Source organism: Microcaecilia unicolor, chromosome 2, assembly GCF_901765095.1.
Source record: "Microcaecilia unicolor chromosome 2, aMicUni1.1, whole genome shotgun sequence".
Classification (NCBI taxonomy): domain Eukaryota; kingdom Metazoa; phylum Chordata; class Amphibia; order Gymnophiona; family Siphonopidae; genus Microcaecilia; species Microcaecilia unicolor.
The window spans coordinates 493,548,916-493,564,604 of record NC_044032.1 but is presented as its reverse complement, the minus strand read 5'-3'; the positions used below and the strand labels follow the sequence as shown (position 1 = coordinate 493,564,604).

Here is a 15,689-nt window from a genome sequence, read left to right as displayed (position 1 = left end):
TGTATGCGTATCCTCCAATACCTCTAAAAGGAAAAACTTTGTTGAAACTGAAGCAAGACCGTGGAACCCTGATCCTGATCACATAAGTACCTAAGTATTGCCATACTGGGACAGACCAAAGGTCCATCAAGCCCAGCATTCTGTTTCCAACAGTGGCCAATCCAGCTCACAAATACCTGGCAAGATCCCCCAAAAAAGTACAAAACATTTTATGCTGCTTATCCCAGAAATAGTGGGTTTTCCCCAAGTCCATGCACACACTCTGAGACGAGGGGAGTGCCGAACAGCTAACCGCACGCCAAGACCGAACGGAGCGGCGGAAGAGAGGAGCACCACATGCCGGGAGACCACCTTGAGGCGAAGCCCCGACAGTGACCTGTGACTGACGATACGAATCCACGTCGACAGCGGTGGCCGGATCTCACAGCTGTGTGCTGCTAAACACTCGACTCTCCCTCCCGAACGACAATGAATATAGAGAAGCCACGCCGATGAGCTACACCTGAACCTAGGAACTAGAAAAGCTCGAAAGCGCCCCTAGGAAATCGCTGGAACCCGAGGAATCACCCAACCCCACCGAATGACCGAAGCGACCCGGAAAGCAGTCACTGACTGAGGACCGTCTCTGCAGCTGCTGGGCTATGTACCAATCCAAGTCTATCCAATTCCCCACGAACTCCTTTTTCTCCCTACAACCTCATCCTGGAGCCTCATCCACCACGCTTTTTTGGGAGTAATATTTTTATCTTACCCCTGAGTCTTACCCCTTTTACCCTCATATTCTAGCCTACCGCAGTGAGAGAAAAATCCTACCGCAGTGTGCTACACATACTTTTCAAAGTTGTGAAAACAGAGGTGTGCCCCTTTTACCCCTTTAGAGTAACTACAACAGATCTAGTTATTTAATCATTATTGTGAACAACAGATTTCCTTTCCCAAGCCATTCTCATCGGGGTGTCACGCCTCAAGGGGACACTCCCTTCAGGTTATGCTGCAGTAGTAACATGGTATAGGGAAAAAAACAAAAGCAAATCGTCCTGAAAGACTTTAAGGACCAATGGTTAACAAGAATTAGTCACTAAATGTCTCAAAATGTGAGAATATTGAGAATATATTGAGATTTGGTATATTGCATAGGAAATAGATGTAACGTGTCTATGATTATCTCTGTATCAGGCATATTTATGTTTTATGATCTACTGCTAAGTTGATGCCGCTGAAGCGAATAGGATAAATCACTTCCAGCTTTGTACACTGATCACTGAACTGTAATACTTATATTGTTGACTTATGACCTCTAATCAATTCTACTGCACCACACTGTATTATACTGAACTACACTACTGAATGTAAATTTTATTGGTCACTACTGCTTTGCACTGATAACCACTGAATCCCATCAACTCCTACCATATCATACTGACTACTAACCTTTGAATGCGTTCCCTGCATCATACAGCAGTATATTGAACCATACTATTGACTGCCTGCTGACTTTAGTTATCTAAATGCCTCTCCGCATCCTATAGTATTATTCCGAACTATAACACTTACTAATACTGCTGATATTAGACCTCTAATTATTTCTACTGCACCATATTGCACTATGCTGAACCACACTACCGAATATAAACCCTCATCAGTCAACACTGCCTTGCACAACTAGCCACTGACTCCCAACAGCTCCCATTGCATCATACAACCAGCGCCAAAATGAATATCAACAAATTGCTCCTAATAATCTATTTTCTCCTCCTAATCTACCATGCCCTGACAACCCCTTTCACAGACAATAATTTACCCACAGTACACAACCCTACAGACAACCCCAAAACAACACACCTGTCAAAAAGAATAACAACCAAGTAAAAGAAAAATCTAATACTCTCCGACCTAATCAACAGAAAGGAAAGACACCCAGACACCAAGAGGATAGACAACTAATAAAAATCAACACATCCTCGTCCCCAACCGAACCTTGCCAACTAATCCAACTAGGCTATATAAATGCCATATCAGTAGTTAACAAATCAACGACAATAACAGACTGGATCACAACAGACAATCTAGATCTTCTACTTATAAGTGAAACCTGGATTCACGACCTTAAAGACCCCATAATTTTAGATTTATGTCCCCCAGGCTACAGAATTACCCACTGGACAAGGAATGGAAAAAGAGGAGGAGGTATAGCTATAATCTACAAATCCCACTTCATCGTTACAACTATAGCCGAATCCATACTTCCACAACTTGAAATTGCCTCAGTTAGAATCAACCATCCAACCCTGCAGGACCACCTAAACGTAATCCTGTTTTATAGACCACCAGGTAACTGGCAGGATTGCCAAACACACTTTATGGACTTCATATCGAACACATGTGTTTCTATCTCCAACCTTCTTATAGTAGGGGATATCAACCGTCACCTTTAAGATCCTAACTCAATAAACGTGCGTGAATGCAAGGACTTCTTCCAACTGTGGGATCTTCATTGGCCAAATATCAGTCAACCCATTCTAAAGGACACACACTAGACATCATTACACACAAACTTTCCTCAAACTTAAACCTTGTGCTTACAGATATAAAGTGGTCAGCTGTACTGTGGTCCGACCACTACAAAGCAAACCTTTCCTTTCAATGGCGTACAAAAGTTATACACCATAAACAGGAACGTCTAACCTATACCACGAGAGACAAAATAGATCCGCTAACATTCTGGCAACAATTCTACAATAATGAATGGACAGCATTAACAGATTCACACCTCTTTCTTCAAGAATGGGACAAAAGATGCAGAAGCATATTAGAGAACATAGCACCACTTCAATCCAGAACTTCACACAGAAAGAACTCAATACCATGGTTTAATGAAGAACTGAAAAAACTAAAAACACAAGTTAGAAGGTTAGAACGAGCATGGAATAAAAGAAAGGATGAGTCCGCACTCAAAACTTGAAAGCAACTACAAAGAAAATACAAATACACCATTAGACAAAAAGATCATATTACAAAACTAAAATTGGACCAGATTACAAGGACACACATAAACTTTTCCAAATCGTGAACAAACTACTAAATACTACACCGGTTACTTCTAACAGCTCAGATACCCCATCAGCAGACAACCTTGCGAAATACTTCAAGAGAAAATTGTAAAGCTACGACTCATGATACCTGTCAATACCATCGACTACGTAAAACTCCTTGATTGTCTAGACCCAATCCCTGGTGAATATCCAGCTTACCGAACATGGACTAACTTTGACACACTCTTGGATGACATCTCCCAAGCACTCGAAAGATTTGCCAAGTCCCAATGCAAACTAGACATATGCCCTAATAACCTTATAAAATTTGCCTCTCAACAGCTCACATCAGACCTCACGAAGCATCTGAACTATATGTTACAAAATGGACTCTTCCCAAAGGACAAAGGAAACATTCTACTTACCCCTATACCAAAAGACGCAAAGGAAAGTACAAGTGACTTAACCAACTACCGCCGAGTAGCATCCATCCCGCTGATAACCAAACTAATGGAAAGCATGGTTACCAAGCAGCTCACCAACTACCTAAACAAATTCTCAATCCTTCACGATTCTCAATCAGGATTTCGGGCAAACCACAGTACTGAAACAGTACTAGTTACTCTCCTAACTACATTTAAACAAACAATTGCAACTAGCAACAACATACTTCTCTTACAATTTGACATGTCCAGTGCTTTCGACATGGTCAACCATGAAATATTACTACACATCCTAGAATACTAAACGGACTTGGAAAAATCCAAAATCCCAGGAATAACATGTATAGAATGTTTGTACGTTTGGGAAGCTTGCCAGGTGCCCTTGGCCTGGATTGGCCGCTGTCGTGGACAAGATGCTGGGCTCGATGGACCCTTGGTCTTTTCCCAGTATGGCATTACTTATGTACTTATGTACTTTGGTGTTGGAGGGAACGTTCTCAACTCAGCTGGATAAATAGGAATCTTAGGGGTTGACATCCACTGGCACTTATCCAAATAGAAGCAGCTCTTGGATATGTGCGCTCACTAGGGTCAGCCATTGATTGTCAGTGGACTTACCCAGGTAATGCTGCTGAAAATCTTTACTGACCACCCTGGCACTATCCAGATAATCTCTTAATCCTAATAGGGGATATATATATATATATATAGGAGGTACCTAAAACATCAACAACAAACAGTACTTCTGTTCTATATGAATTACAAAATCTTTATTAGTGAAAACAAACCAGTGCATTAAAAAAATTAAAAAATAGTATCCCTGCAAATCACTCACACTGCCATCCACACCAAACTTATACCCTGATCACATATATAAACCCCACAAAGAACATCGAACATAAACCCTAAATTGTCAGATAATGTCAGGGTGGTCCAGGAGCGAAGCCAAAACAGAACTGGAAGTTATCCAGGTACCACCGATAATCCAGTTAGGGTAGGACAGCAAATTTAAATTGCAGCACCTGGATAGCTTCTGGTGGCTGCCTTATACCAGTCTATACTGTACCAGTATCTAGATACAGCCCAGCACTGAATAACTTCAAATGCCACAGTGAGCATGTGAAGTTAACACTAACCACAGTTTTTAAATATCAGTGGATTTGTTTAAACTCTTCAAGTTTGACTACTTGCAAGAAGAATCCACGTCCAGAGCCATGTCACAAGTCATTTCACATGTTAGGACATCACAAATGACCTCAAAAACACAACATGAATCAATCAAATACTATATTGCTTGAGGTAATTAATTATTCTGTTGCTTACAAGGCTGGCCCTAGGAATTCAAAGGAATTATATGCAAACATTTTTTAAAAGTCCCAAAATTATTTAAAAGTTAAAAAAAGAAATGTGAATTGTTATAGTGTGCATATTCCTAGTTGCCAGATGGCGTTTTCAAACCACAGAATGCAAGGGTGGGAACAGTTCTCTTTGTATCCAAAACTGATATACTACACCTGTTTGTTTTAATACATTAAGGACTGACCCCCTGTCAGTAACACATCTGAAGTTATTCTCTCTGCCTTTCTGCAAACGCTGAAAAATTCTCTCTTTACAAATTCAAAGTTACAGCCACGTGGGTGACACAAAAAAGGACAGAAAAATTCTGAAAACCGCAGTTTGACATAAAAATAACTCCTAGGCCCATGTTAAGTTACCACTTAACTTTGGATAAAGATATTTTTAACCGTTTTGTAGGTGCACTTACATTAAAGTCCCTTAATTGTGTTGTGAACATTTACGCTTTACACATTAAAACTAGTATGGAAACTACATCAAAAATCTTACAAAAGACAAATCAGTAACTATTCCTTTGAATCTTAACACAGATGAAACGTGAGTTCAAAAGCTGTGTGGTGCAATCTCTTGGCCCCTTTCCTTCGTCTTATTTAGATGCACTTTGGGGCTACTTCAATATCCCCTTTCTATTTTTATCAGTTTGGTCTGCTTCCAAGAAAATTTACTGCTACAGTTCAGTAAAGGCGACTCCCTGACACCAAACGGGAAACTTACAACGTTTTTTTCCCTTTAGGAAATAAAAAAAATCTTTCTAAAATAAATATACATTCTAATAAAGAAACCTCTGGACCTGAAGTATGGCAACTGTTTACATTTGATAACTTAACATGGGAAAAAAGCACATTTTAAAATGGGTTTGGGTTAGCAAAGTTTTTCTGTCTGCCCATTCAGGAGTAAAAGAAAGGAAGAAAAATATTTTATGTCAGTGAAAGAAACAGCAACGGTGTCAAATATAGGCCAGAGCATGGCCGCTGGCCAGTGCCTGATGTATTATTAACATACCTGCGACAGGAGAGGGCTTTCTGAACACCACCCATCTATGCTTCCACTGAAATCAGAAACAACAACAACAAAAAAAGAGGAAACAGTTACAGAGGATCCTTCTGTTTCTTCCACCGGACACTGTAAAGCCAGATAGAAAGCTTCATTTGAAAAAGTAGCATGAAATAACAGTAATGAAAAAAACATGGGAAAAGTCCATTTCCCTGACCTTTCTTCCATCTCTCAATCTGACTTGACCCTCTACCACAACCGAATCCGTCATCTTCAGTCATGGTTCCAAACAGCTGCTCTCTGCTCTCACTTTCTCTCTCTTTCTCTCTCTCTCTCTCTCTGTTTTAGCTGAGGGGTCACTTTCAAAATAGCTTTATTAGCTCCGTGCATAGAGGGATAGAGCAAGGGAGGGCTGTAGACAGTGACACATTTCTGAACTGAGCAAACCTACTCGTGTTCCCCACTCCAAATGCCCTCCCTGCCTAAGTTCCAGCAGTGTGAGATGCCTTAGTGTTTGCCAATGCCTCTTATCTCTTTCTGATGGAAACTCTGCTTTTTACACTGCAGAGTGCACCACTCTTTTAAAGAGAAATACCAGATACTGGCAGGGCTGCAACTAGGGGTAGGCAGTAGGGGCTGCCACCCAGGGCACAATGCTCCTTAGAGTTGGAAAAGTGGATAAAAGGCTAGTAGCCAGGAACACCTGGTCAGAAATCCAGGTTCGGTATTGAGTTATGTATTTAGTGTTGAAGTCTTCTATCCAAAGGGATGGAATTCACATGCTAACAAGTCCACAAGTGCAGTGCTGCAGAGGGCGATAGGTTCATTGGCCATTTTGATTTATCCAGTTTAGGGGTCCTTTTACTAAGGTGCACTGAAAAATGGCCTGCGCTGTTGTAGGCACGTGTGTTGGTTGCGCGCAGGTCCATTTTTCAATACACCTGCAAAAAAGGCCTCTTTTCTTGGCCAAAAATGAACATGTGGCAAAATAAAACTTGGTGTGTGTCCATTTGGGGCCTGAGACCTTACCGCCAGCCATTGATTTAGTGGTAAGATCTCATGTGTTAACTGAGCGGTAATTGCCAGCGTGCGTACACTGCTGATTACCGCCCAGTTAGTGCCACGTGGTAGAAAATAAAAAATATTTTTAGACACACATAAAAAATGGAATTACCACCCAGGTCACATGGTAACCGGGCAGTAGTTCCAAACTGATGTGCATTGGACATGCATAGGCACCTGTGCACCTTAGTAAAAGGGCCCCTCAATTAATTGGTTCTGTCTTCATTATTAATGATGTAAAGCAAACCATTCGTAACTCAAATTGAAAGTAATTTTATGATCTTTACGCATCAATATTTAGCCTGTGGCAATTGGTGGTTTTTAAGAATTAAGCCTGGACATTTTTTTTTGTAAATATCCCTATTGAAGTGCAGGACAAATCACAAAACAAGAGCATATGGAGAGTGTCCAACAGTCCTCAGCAACTGAGAAGAACAAGATAGAATCAGCAATAAACCCATCCAAACTGTAAAGGATTATCCTGTTCAATTTTTATTACCCAACAGACTCCCCATTCCCACCCCTTCACCGTCCTCCCCTTCCCTCCCTCCCACCCTCCCATTCCTGGAGTACTCATGAATCCCGGAAATAAAGCCTCATAGAGTTGCCAAAAAGAGCTATATGCTTGGTATGTCATTCTATGAGAGGACTTAAGTCGCTCCCTTTCCCAGCGGGCCATCTGGAGCATCTTTGCATTCCACTGTTGTAGGGCTGGCAGATTTTCGGCAACCCAGTGTACCAATATGGTCTTTCTGGCCAGCATTAGTGCCACACAGATAAAATGACCCTGAGAGACAGAGATCCCCTGACTGCGCATATTAGATTAATCCCCCAAAAGTAACACTCGATAGGACCATTCAATAGGTATGTCAGTCACACGCTCCAAAGAGCCAAGCACTTGAGTCCAGAATTTCCGCAACCTCATACATTCCAGAAAGTGGTGAACTAGAGTACCCACTGCACAGTAGCAACGTATACAGATATCATCATCCCAAAGGCCCATCTGCTTCCCACTAGATCTAGTAATATAAGCTCCATGAAGTAGCTTCAATTGCATCTCTTGCAAGTTAGCACTAGGAAAAATTAACTTGCAGATTTATTGTTAGTAATATGTAATTTATCTTTAAAATCGAGCTTGGTACTGGAAGATTGGAGGGTAACCCATGTAACGCCATTATTTTAAAAAGGTTCCAGAGGGGATCCAGGAAATTATGGACCGATGAGCCTGACGTCAGTGCTAGGCAAAATGGAAGAGACTATTATAAAGAACAAAATTACAGAGTATATTCAAAAGCATGGATTAATGAGACAAAACCAACATGGATTTAATGAAAGGAAATCTTGCCTCACCAATCTATTACATTTCTTTGAAGGGGTGAACAAACATGTGGATAAAGGTGAGCCGGTTGATATTGTGTATCTGGATTTTCAAAAGGCATTTCACAAAGTACCTCATGAAAGACTCCAGTGGAAATTGGAGAGTCATAGGATAGGAGGTAGTGTCCTATTGTGGATTAAAAACTGGTTAAAAGATAGGAAACAGAGAGTAGGGTTAAATGGTCAGTTTTCTCAATGGAGAAGGGTAGTTAGTGGGGTTCCCCAGGGGTCTGTGCTCAGACCACTGCTTTTTAGCATATTTATAAATGACCTAGAGATGGGAGTAACTAGTGAGGTAATTAAATTTGCCGACGACACAAAGTTATTCAAAGTTGTTAAATCGCGAGAGGTTTGTGAAAAATTACAAGGGGACCTTACAAGACTGGAAGACTGGGCGCCTAAATGGCAGATGACGTTTAATGTGCGCAAGTGCAAAGTGATGCATGTGGGAAAGAGGAACCCGAATTATATCTATGTAATGCAAGGTTCCACGTTAGGAGTCACCGACCATGAAAGGGATCTAGGTGTCGTCGTTGATACGTTGAAACCTTCTGCTCAGTGTGCTACTGCGGCTAAGAAAGGAAATAGAATGTTAGGTATTTTTAGGAAAGGAATGGAAAACAAAAATGAGGATGTTATAATGCCTTTGTATCACTCCGTGGTGCGACCGCACCTCGAATATTGTGTTCAATTCTGGTCACCGCATCTCAAAGCAGATATAGTGGAATTATAAAAGGTGCAGAGAAGGGCGACAAAAATGATAAAGGGGATGGGACAACTTCCCTATGAGGCAAGGCTAAAGCGGCTAGGGCTCTTCAACTTGGAGAAAAGACGGCTGAGGGGATATGATAAAGGTCTATAAAATAATGAGTGGAAAGCGAAGACATGAGGCATCTGTTTACCCTTTCCAAAAATACTAGGACTAGGCGGCATTCGAAGAAGCTATAAAGTAATACGTTTAAAACAAATCTGAGAAATTTTTTTTCACTCAATGTGTAATTAAACTCTGGAATTCGTTGCTAGAAAATGTGATAAAGGCGGTTAGCTTAGCAGGGTTTAGAAAAGGTTTGGACGGCTTCCTAAAGGAAAAGTCCATAGACCATTATTAAAATGGACTTGGGGAAGCTCCACTGCTTATGTCTGGGATAAGCAGCATAAAATGTTTTGTACTTTTTTGGGATCTTGCCAGGTATTTGGATTGGCCACTGTTGGAAACAGGATGCTGGGCTTGATGGACCTTTGGTCTGTCCCAGTATGGCAATACTTATGTACTTAATAATGGCTTATGGACTTTTCTTTTAGAAATCTATCCAAACCTTTTTAAACCCCGCTAAACTAACTGCTTTTACTACATTCTCTGGCAATGAATTCCAGGGTTTAATTACAATTGAGTGAAAAAAATATTTTCTCTGATTCATTTTAAATGTATTACTTTGTAGCTTCATTGTGTGCTCCCTAGTATTTTTAGAAAGAGTAAACAAGTGATTCATGTCTACCCATTCAACTCCACTCATTATTTTATAGACTTCTATCATATCTCCCCTCAGCTGTCTTTTCTCCAAGCTGAAGAGCCCAAGCCATTTTAGCCTTTCCTCATAGGGAAGTCATCCTATCCCCTTTATCATTTTCATCACAATTGCAATTTAGACATTCTGGCAAAAAAAATGCCATTTGGCACTTTGTGCCACTTTTGAGATGTTTTTCTCTTTTGAAAATGAGCGCCATAGTTTCAAATCTCTTAAAATATCTCAAGGCTACTGGGGGAGTAAGGGGGATGTCATTTCTTTATTCCTCCAGTGGTCATCTGATCATTTTGGGCACTTTGTTGTGGCTTAGTCATTATTAAAACAGGTCTAGACCAAAACATCCAACTTTTAGCCCTGGACATTTTTGTTTTGTTCGATTATGGCAGAAAAATGTCCAAGTGTTAGGAACACCCAATGCCCCCTTGTGGTTTGGACGCACTGCAGATGAACAGCATAGAAAAATATCTAAAAAATAGATTTTGAAAATAACGATTTGGACGTTTGACAAGAAAAACATCCACCTGCCAGTTTATGTCATTTTTTGGATGTTTTTCTCTTTCAAAAATGAGCCCCATTGCGTACTGGACACCTATGAAGAGTAAAAAGGTAGATCCTAGGAACAGTGATCTATGTTTGTCTTGCGGATTGGAGCCCAGTACATTTTTGCCTACGTTTACTCTTCTGCCAATTTGAATCATTACGGAATGCAGATTTGCTCAAAAATTCAGTCTATCCAGTTTATAATCGAAAATGATCGCCGGCCATCTTCCGACATAAATCGGGAGATGGCCGGCGATTTCTTAAAAGCGGCGAAATCGGTATAATTGAAAGCGGCATTTTTGACAGCATCGCCGCTTTCCCGTCGCTTCGCCGGCGAAAGTTCAAGGGGGCATGTCGGTAGATTAGCAAAGGCGGGACATGGATGGGCATGAGCGTGGCTACCAGATGGCCGGCTTTCGCCGATAATGGAAAAAAAACGGTGTTAAGCAGTATTTCGCCGGCTTTACTTGGTCCTTTTATTTTCACGACCAAGCCTCAAAAAGATGCCCCAACTGACCAGATGACCACTGGAGGGAATGGGGGATGACCTCCCCATACTCTCCCCAGTGGTCACCAATCCCCTTCCAAACTAAACAAATAAAACTAAAAACCTTTTTTCCAGCCTGTATGCCAGACTCAAATGCCGTACCCACCTCCATGACAGCAGAATGTGTTGTATCCTCCGACAGCCTTTCCCTGGTTGCGATGTGGCTCTGGGGTGAGTGTGACACCTTTTCTGTTAGATGCCCTGCAGAGAGTCACATTAGCAATGCATTGTGGTGGGTGTAGGGTACTGGGCTCTACTCCCATGGTGTTTTTCCCCCCTGCTAACTGGGTCAGAGTGTGCCCTGTTTTGTTTCCTGTTGTAGTCCATGCAGTAGTGGCCATTTTTGTAAGCCAGTTTTAGTTCCCTTTCCTGTGTTACCCACGTTAGAGAAGGTAGTTCTTACCTTCAATGGTGCTGAAAGAGGGCATTGTACACCATTGTGCCAGCTCTGACCTACTGCTAATCTTAGTACCAGGAGACTCTTTGCCAGTGGGGCACAACCTCTGATCTGCAGTTAACTGTGAGTAAACGTGGTTATTTCAAGAAAGGACTTTTTTCAGAGAGATTAGTCTTCAGGTGTGAACTGGTGTGCCAAAGTTATACAGCAGCAATAAGTCGTAGAGGCTGTATGCAGGTCCCTGGAGCAATTTTAGTGGGTGCAGTACATTTGTGGGTAGTGGGTTTGGGGGGCTCAGCTCCCAAAGTAAGGGAGCTATGCACGTGGTGGGAGCTTTTCTGAAGTCCACCGCAGTGACCCCTAGGGTGGCTGGTTGGTGTCCTGGCATGTCAGGGGGGCCAGTGCACTTAAATTGCTGGCTCCTCCCATGGCCAAATGCCTTGAATTTGGCCGGGGTTTGAGATGGCCGACATAACTTTCCATTATCACTGAAAAACAAACCCGGCCATCTCAAACCCGGCGAACTCCATGGCATTTGGCCGGGCTAAACCGTATTATCGAAAAAAAAGATGGCCAGCCATCTTTTTCGATAATACGGTTCCGGCCAGCGATCTATTTGGCCGTCAACGTTCGATTATGCCCCTCTATATTACCATTTAGCGTCTCTTTAATGTTTAGTTTAGTTAATTTAATTTTGATATATTGCCCTTCATATAATCAGTTTCCAATCACTAAAAAAAAAAAAATACTGCAATTTAAAAGAAAGGAATTAGGAACTCCAACTTAATAAAAAAGGAAAAAGAATAAGAAAAGTAAAGAGAGACAGGCTAGTAAAACAGGCTGAGACAAACCTAGCAGCACAAACATACCAGCCAGTACTTCACAACTCTGGATCAGATAAGAAAGCATTTGTAAATGAGTGAGTCTTTATTTTTTTTTTATTTATGCTTTTAAATCATACAATTCAAGGATAAACACTTGACCCGGAAAAGTGTTATAACAAACAAATAATTTATTTATAGCATATATAATAACACTCTTTATATTTGGATTCCAAGGTCACTAAATTAGGAGGAATTTAAGGTTATCAATAGAAATCAAACAAAATAAAACATGGAAAAGAAAATAAGATGATACGTTTTTTATTGGACATAACTTAATACATTTCTTGATTAGCTTTCGAAGGTTGCCCTTCTTCGTCAGATCGGAAATAAGCAAATGTGGACTAACACGGCTACCACACTCCTCTACTGAGGAATTTAAGGAAACCAATTTAAAGGCAATTACACCTAGGAAAAAGAAACAGGGGTTTAAACCATTAAACTCCTTCCACTCTTTTAGAGGAAACAAAAGATGCTAAATGGGAAGGTTCCATGAACACATATTTAACCATATTGTAACGATACATTTACAAGGAAATCTTAGATAGAATGTGCCGCCTAGCTGCAAAATGGCAGGTTTCAATAACAAGAATTGCTTGCGCCGTCTCTGAGTGCCCTTCGAGACATCTGGAAAAAAAAATATTTTTAAGCCCCAAAATAATTTGTCCTTTTTTTGAAAAAACATTCGAAAGAGCCATTGTTTGTCGGGAAATAAAGTTACTGTGGCTACCAAGGTTGCCGCAGTAACCAATTCAGTTTCAGGAGTTTCCAAAAGGGCAGTCACGTCCAAGGGATTTTGTTGGTATTGTGAAACCACTTCTCTTTGAGGTATGTAATACATTTGAGGAAAAGGAGGTAAATTTGTTTCAGGTATTTCTAATATTTCTCAAAGATATCTTTTTAACATATCAAGTGGTTTTCACCATATTTATCTTAGGAAAATTTATAAATCTATGATTACAAATTCTCAAATGATTATCATAAATTTCTGTCTTACTTCTCAAAGTTGAGATATCTTTTAGGATTGCTGTTTGTAAGTTGCCCATATTTAAAACATTTGTTTCCATAGTCTCAATTTGTTCAAAAGAAGATTTTATGTCTAGTTCATTTTTCGCCACTGTTTGTTCAGTCTCTGCAACTTTTTGCGAGACTGAGCTAGTTTGGTGTAAGAAAGTTTGTACAAGTTGAGAAATTAAATCCCAGAGAGAATCCAAAGTTACCTCTGCCAGGTTTTCCAGTAATCCAGGGGGCACAGTGACCAATAGTTCTGGACTGTTCCCATGTTCAATTCCTCGTTGTCCCGCTCCTGATGTATCCGACCTGCTCACCTCGGGAGGGATCCAATTCCCCTCCAATCTCCCTCACAAGATGATTCATCTGAGCTTCACTCGTTACTGGGTCCACGCCACTCCGTGGTGGAGGCACCGTCGATCCCTCAGAGGGGGAGCTATTTCGCTGTGGTTGCGGGGGTGGAGTTCTCTGATCGGGGCTCAAGGTAACATCATGCCCTGAAAACGCCAATACCTCCTCCGGGACGCCGGCGTTTGCTAAGGGACCACTCCTGATCTCTCGACCCTGTCCTGGAGTCCTCACAAAACGGTCTGTAGGACCAACATGTAATGGGGCGGGCAGCGGGGAAGCCCGGACTGCTGCCCTGCCTCTCCTTTTCGGAATATTGAATAACAAGGTAACAAGGATCTCGGCGTTCCTAGATGCGTGCAGCCATCTTGGAATCCCATAAGTGAGTCTTTAAAGCAATCTTAAAACTTGCATGCATGTTTATTCAATATGAAGAGCAAAGAGCAAGGCATCCCATAAAGAAGGAGCCAAGTAAAAGAAAGGTGAATGGTGAGTGGATTGTAGTCTGGTATGAGTTACTGCAGGCAGAGTTAATTGACTCCGGTTAGATGAACGTAAGTAGCACGTGTGGCAAATAGGAATGATCAAAGATGATGGATTCTGTGTGTAAAGTATTTTCTGAATAAGGATCAAAATTTTATATATTATTCAAAATGTGACAAAAAGCCAATGATATTGTTTAAATAGGGAGAAATATGATCAAATCGATGAAGTCCAGTAAGAATGCATCATTTATATGTGGAGGGGCATTTTCGATATGACATCTAAGTCCAACTTTGGATGTTTTGCTAAAAACATCCAGAATTCAAGTGGGGAATATAGCCATTTTCAAAACAGAAAAACATCTACCTTTTGGGTTTTTTTTTTCCGAAAATGGCTGTTTGCTAGATGTTTTTGTGCTCTGTGCGTTTATCTTTTTGGTCCATTTTTTTAAAATAAAAAATCCAAGTGAAAAATGCACAAAATCAAACCATTGGGATGTAGGAGGAGCCAGCATTCTTAGTCTGGCCACACAGACATCCCAGGAGAGCAATGGGGCATCCTAGGGGGTACTGCTGTGGATTTCAGATAAATGCTCCCATTGCTCCTTTATCTTGTCTGCTGGGCCCCCCCCCCCCCCCCCCACAAAAAAAACAAAACAAAACCCACTACCTCCCAGCTGTACACCACTACAATAGCCCTTATGGGTGAAGGGGGAACCTATATGTGGATACAGTGGGTTTCTGGTGAGTTTTAGTGGACTCACAGTTTCCACCACAGGTGTAACAGGTAGGGGCAGGTATGGGCCTGGGTCCACCTATCTGCAGTGCACTGCACCACACCTACCACTAGACCACTCCAGGGACCTGCATGCTGCTCTAATGAACCCGAGTATAACATCTGAGGCTGGTAAGTAATGTTTTAAATCACATTTTTTTTAGGGGGGGGGTGGAAGGGGGTTAGTGACCACTGGTGGAGTAAGGGGAAGTCATCCCTGATTCCCTTCAGTAGTCATCTGGTTACGGCACTTTTTTGTGGCTTATTTGTTAATAAAACAGGTCTAGACCAAAACTTCCAACTTATAGCCCTGGATGTTTTTCTTTTGTTCCATTATGGCAGAAAAATGTCCAAGTGTTCGGAACGCCCAGATCCCATCCTTAACACGCCCCTGACATATCTCCTTGTGATTTGAATGTACTTCTGATGGACTTCATAAAAGGTCTAAAAATTGGTTTCAAAAATACCAATTTGGACATTTTTAGGAGGAAAACATCCAAATGCAGATTTATGACACTTTTTGGATGTTTTTCTCTTTTGAAAAGGAGCCCCATTTTCATTTAATATGGAAATCAAGAGCACGGACGCTTCCTAACTTGCAGAGTAAAATAGAACAGAAGCTGTAGGATGTCATGGTTTTGATTGCACTTAAAATGATTTTGAACACTAGAAACATTTCAATTTCAAACTGCATACTGAAAATTTGTGATGGAATAATCATTATGAAATGGCTATGACCAGATGATGTGATGAGATAGCTTTTGTTACAGCACTTTGGTCACCCCTGCAGCAAATACTCAATGAAGTTCAGTTTAGTTGGATCCTGTGAATTGGGATGAGATACACAGTACATGGGAAATATGTTGGCTAAGTCTCCAGATTTCCTTTGGATCAGAATTGCATAATAATGGTATGTTAC

The 15,689-nt window shown here is 41.1% G+C and overlaps 1 protein-coding gene across 3 annotated transcripts in view; it reads right to left on the bottom strand.

The window, feature by feature from the left end:
- The window catches only part of DOK7 (docking protein 7), a 187,550-nt gene extending 181,365 nt beyond the window's left edge, over positions 1-6,185 (bottom strand). For all 3 annotated transcript variants that reach the window (XM_030191143.1, XM_030191142.1, XM_030191141.1), the window contains exons 1-2: positions 6,042-6,185; positions 5,834-5,879 (exon numbers count right to left, since the gene is read on the bottom strand). In XM_030191143.1, coding sequence (XP_030047003.1) covers positions 5,834-5,879; positions 6,042-6,095 — 100 coding nt within the window. In that variant the 5' untranslated portion in view covers positions 6,096-6,185. The remainder of the gene's footprint in view (positions 1-5,833; positions 5,880-6,041) is intronic.
- Positions 6,186-15,689: the final 9,504 nt, after the last annotated feature.